Source organism: Molossus molossus, unplaced genomic scaffold (genome assembly GCF_014108415.1).
Source record: "Molossus molossus isolate mMolMol1 unplaced genomic scaffold, mMolMol1.p scaffold_m16_p_2, whole genome shotgun sequence".
Taxonomy (NCBI): Eukaryota; Metazoa; Chordata; class Mammalia; order Chiroptera; family Molossidae; genus Molossus; species Molossus molossus.
Genome location: NW_023425355.1, coordinates 124,754,947 through 124,757,449, shown reverse-complemented (window position 1 = coordinate 124,757,449; position 2,503 = coordinate 124,754,947). Strand labels below are relative to the sequence as shown.

Here is a 2,503-nt window from a genome sequence, read left to right as displayed (position 1 = left end):
TCTGTTTTGCCGGGCTTCATGCACAGACCGTTCAGGATGTGGGGATGTGCCACACCATGCCAGTGGCCCACAAAGAATCCTCCCTGTCCTCAGCAGGGGCAGATGTCAAGGATAGATGTCAGGTAGGAGTGCCATCAGACCTCACGCAGTAGTATCAGGGAAGTGATGGTCTTGGTCTGAGGGGAAAAGTCCCAGAAACTGAGGGAGTAATGGCAACCCCAGCATGATTCAAATTTAGACCTTGGAGTGGGATCCTGTGTGGAACCACCTACCATAAGACCTCAGCCTTCAATAAAGCCCAGGTGGAAACTACCGCTTGAGGGTGCTCACATCATCTCATTGTTTATCCACCAGGTGCTCAAACCGCCTGTCCATCGGCCCAACCTCCTGTCTACTGTGCTGAACAACAGCCATCATGCCTCGTGGTCACAAGAGTAAGCTCCGTGCCCGTGACAAACGCCGTCAAAACAGAACTGAGAACCAAGATGTTAAGAGTGCTGAGGTCACTACAGGAGAGGAGGAAGTGGCTGCTTGCACTTCCTCTTCTGTTTTGGGGGATGTTCCCTCATGTGCCACTAGTTCATGCACTTTCCAGGAGCCTCCGAGCACCCCAGCCACCACTAGTGCTACTGCAGGTGCTTCGAGTGAAAGATCTGTTGTAAAAGCCAAAGGCCAGGTTTGGAAAAGTAAAAATTACTCTCTGGCCTCAACTTCCACTGAGGGCCCTGGCCAAGATCTTTTAAATCGGAAGGTGATTATGTTGGTACAGTACCTGCTATGTCAGTATAAAAGGAAGGAGCCCATTAAAAAGGCAGACATGATGAAGATAATCCACAAATGGTACCGAAAGGACTTCCCTGATCTTCTCAGGAGAGCCTCGGAGCGCATGGAGCAGTTCTTTGGTCTGGAAGTGAAGGAAGTCAAGCCCAACAGCAACTACTACACCCTTGTCAGCAATCAAGATAACACCAGCGAAGGGAGCCTGAGCAGCGGCTTCACATTTCCTAAAAAAGGGATTCTGATGCCTGTCCTGGGTGTGATCTTCTTAAATGGCAACCGTGCCTCTGAAGAGGAGACCTGGAAATTCTTGAATGAATTGGGCATCTGTGATGGAAAGTGTCACTTCTTATTTGGAGAGCCCAGGAAGCTTATCACCCAAGATTTGGTGCAGGAAAAATACCTGGTATACCAGCAGGTGCCCAGCAGTGATCCTCCATGCTATGAGTTCCTATGGGGTCCAAGAGCCCAAGCTGAGACCAGCAAGTTGAAAGTCCTTGAATATTTGGCCGATCTCAATGGTACTGTCCCCTCTGCCTACACTCCCCATTATGAAGAGGCTTTGAAAGATGAGGAAGACAGAACCCAAACCAGAGCCCTAGCTGCACTCAGCATTGCCACTCCTTCCGAGGCCACTGGACGCTCCAGGGCCGCATCAAGCTGCTATCCTGTCCCTGAGTGACATTGTGGTAGAGTCTTCTTTTTTGCTGGAAAGACTTGTTAAGCACTTTCTTAATATGCAAAATATATTGTTATCTTATATTTGTGTTTTGCTGCATTTTCAAATGGTGTTCTTTTTGACAGAATGTTTATTTAGATTCAGAATATGTGTTTATGAATGACATGGGTTGCACATTTATTGCCGTTTATCAAGTTAGGAGTAAGAGTTTTGTTTTTGAAATGGAAATTGGATATCCTTCTATCACTTTTCTGATCCAGAACAAGATAACATGGCTTTGTATAAGAATGTCTTTAGACATGTGAAAGAAATTACACCAAAATTGTTGGTAGCAGTAGATAGATAGATGGATGGATGGATAGATAGATAGATAGATAGATAGATAGATAGATAGATAGACAAAAGTTAAATTAGGCTGCTTCTCTTTGAAAATTTTTCATTATATTTGGCATACAATGTTATATTGTGTTCAGGTGTACAACATAGTATCTAGACATTTATGTAAGTTACTATTTGCTAACCCCCATAAATCTAATACCCGTTTGAACCATAAGTAATTATTACAATTTTATTGCCTGTATTCCCTATCCTGTACCCAGCATTACCTGTTACAACAAAAACATGGAACTGTTCATCTGTACACAAATGGATAAAAAGATGTTGGGCATACAGAACTGGTCACTTCTTATTTGCCTTACTATATTTAGTCTTCTGCTTTGTAATTTTATAAGATATATACCAACATTTGTGTATGTTTTTCAAGAATGTTTGAGAATAAAAATCCTAATAAATCAGACTTCCTGGTTCATGGCTTGCATTTTACACAATCATTGATTGAGCATCAGCTCCTTGGAAGTCTTCATGCTAGCACTAGGAATGTTTAGGTCAAAAAGTCCCTGCCCCTACCCATGCAATCATAGATTGTAGAAGAAACTATCAGTATAAAAGAGGGTAAGATACTCTCAACCACATAAGGAACAGGTGAAAAGCAGACTGAAGTGAGGGGAAGATAGCATATTTCATAGTTTTCATTGCTAAGCAGAATGT

The 2,503-nt window shown here is 43.1% G+C and overlaps 1 protein-coding gene across 1 annotated transcript; it reads left to right on the top strand.

Annotated features, from left to right (window-relative positions):
• Positions 1-415: 415 nt before the first annotated feature.
• LOC118635503 (melanoma-associated antigen B2-like) lies at positions 416-1,459 on the top strand. The gene has a single exon (XM_036270158.1). The coding sequence runs from the start codon at positions 416-418 to the stop codon at positions 1,457-1,459; it is 1,044 nt and encodes a 347-aa protein (XP_036126051.1).
• The last annotated feature ends 1,044 nt before the right edge of the window (positions 1,460-2,503 follow it).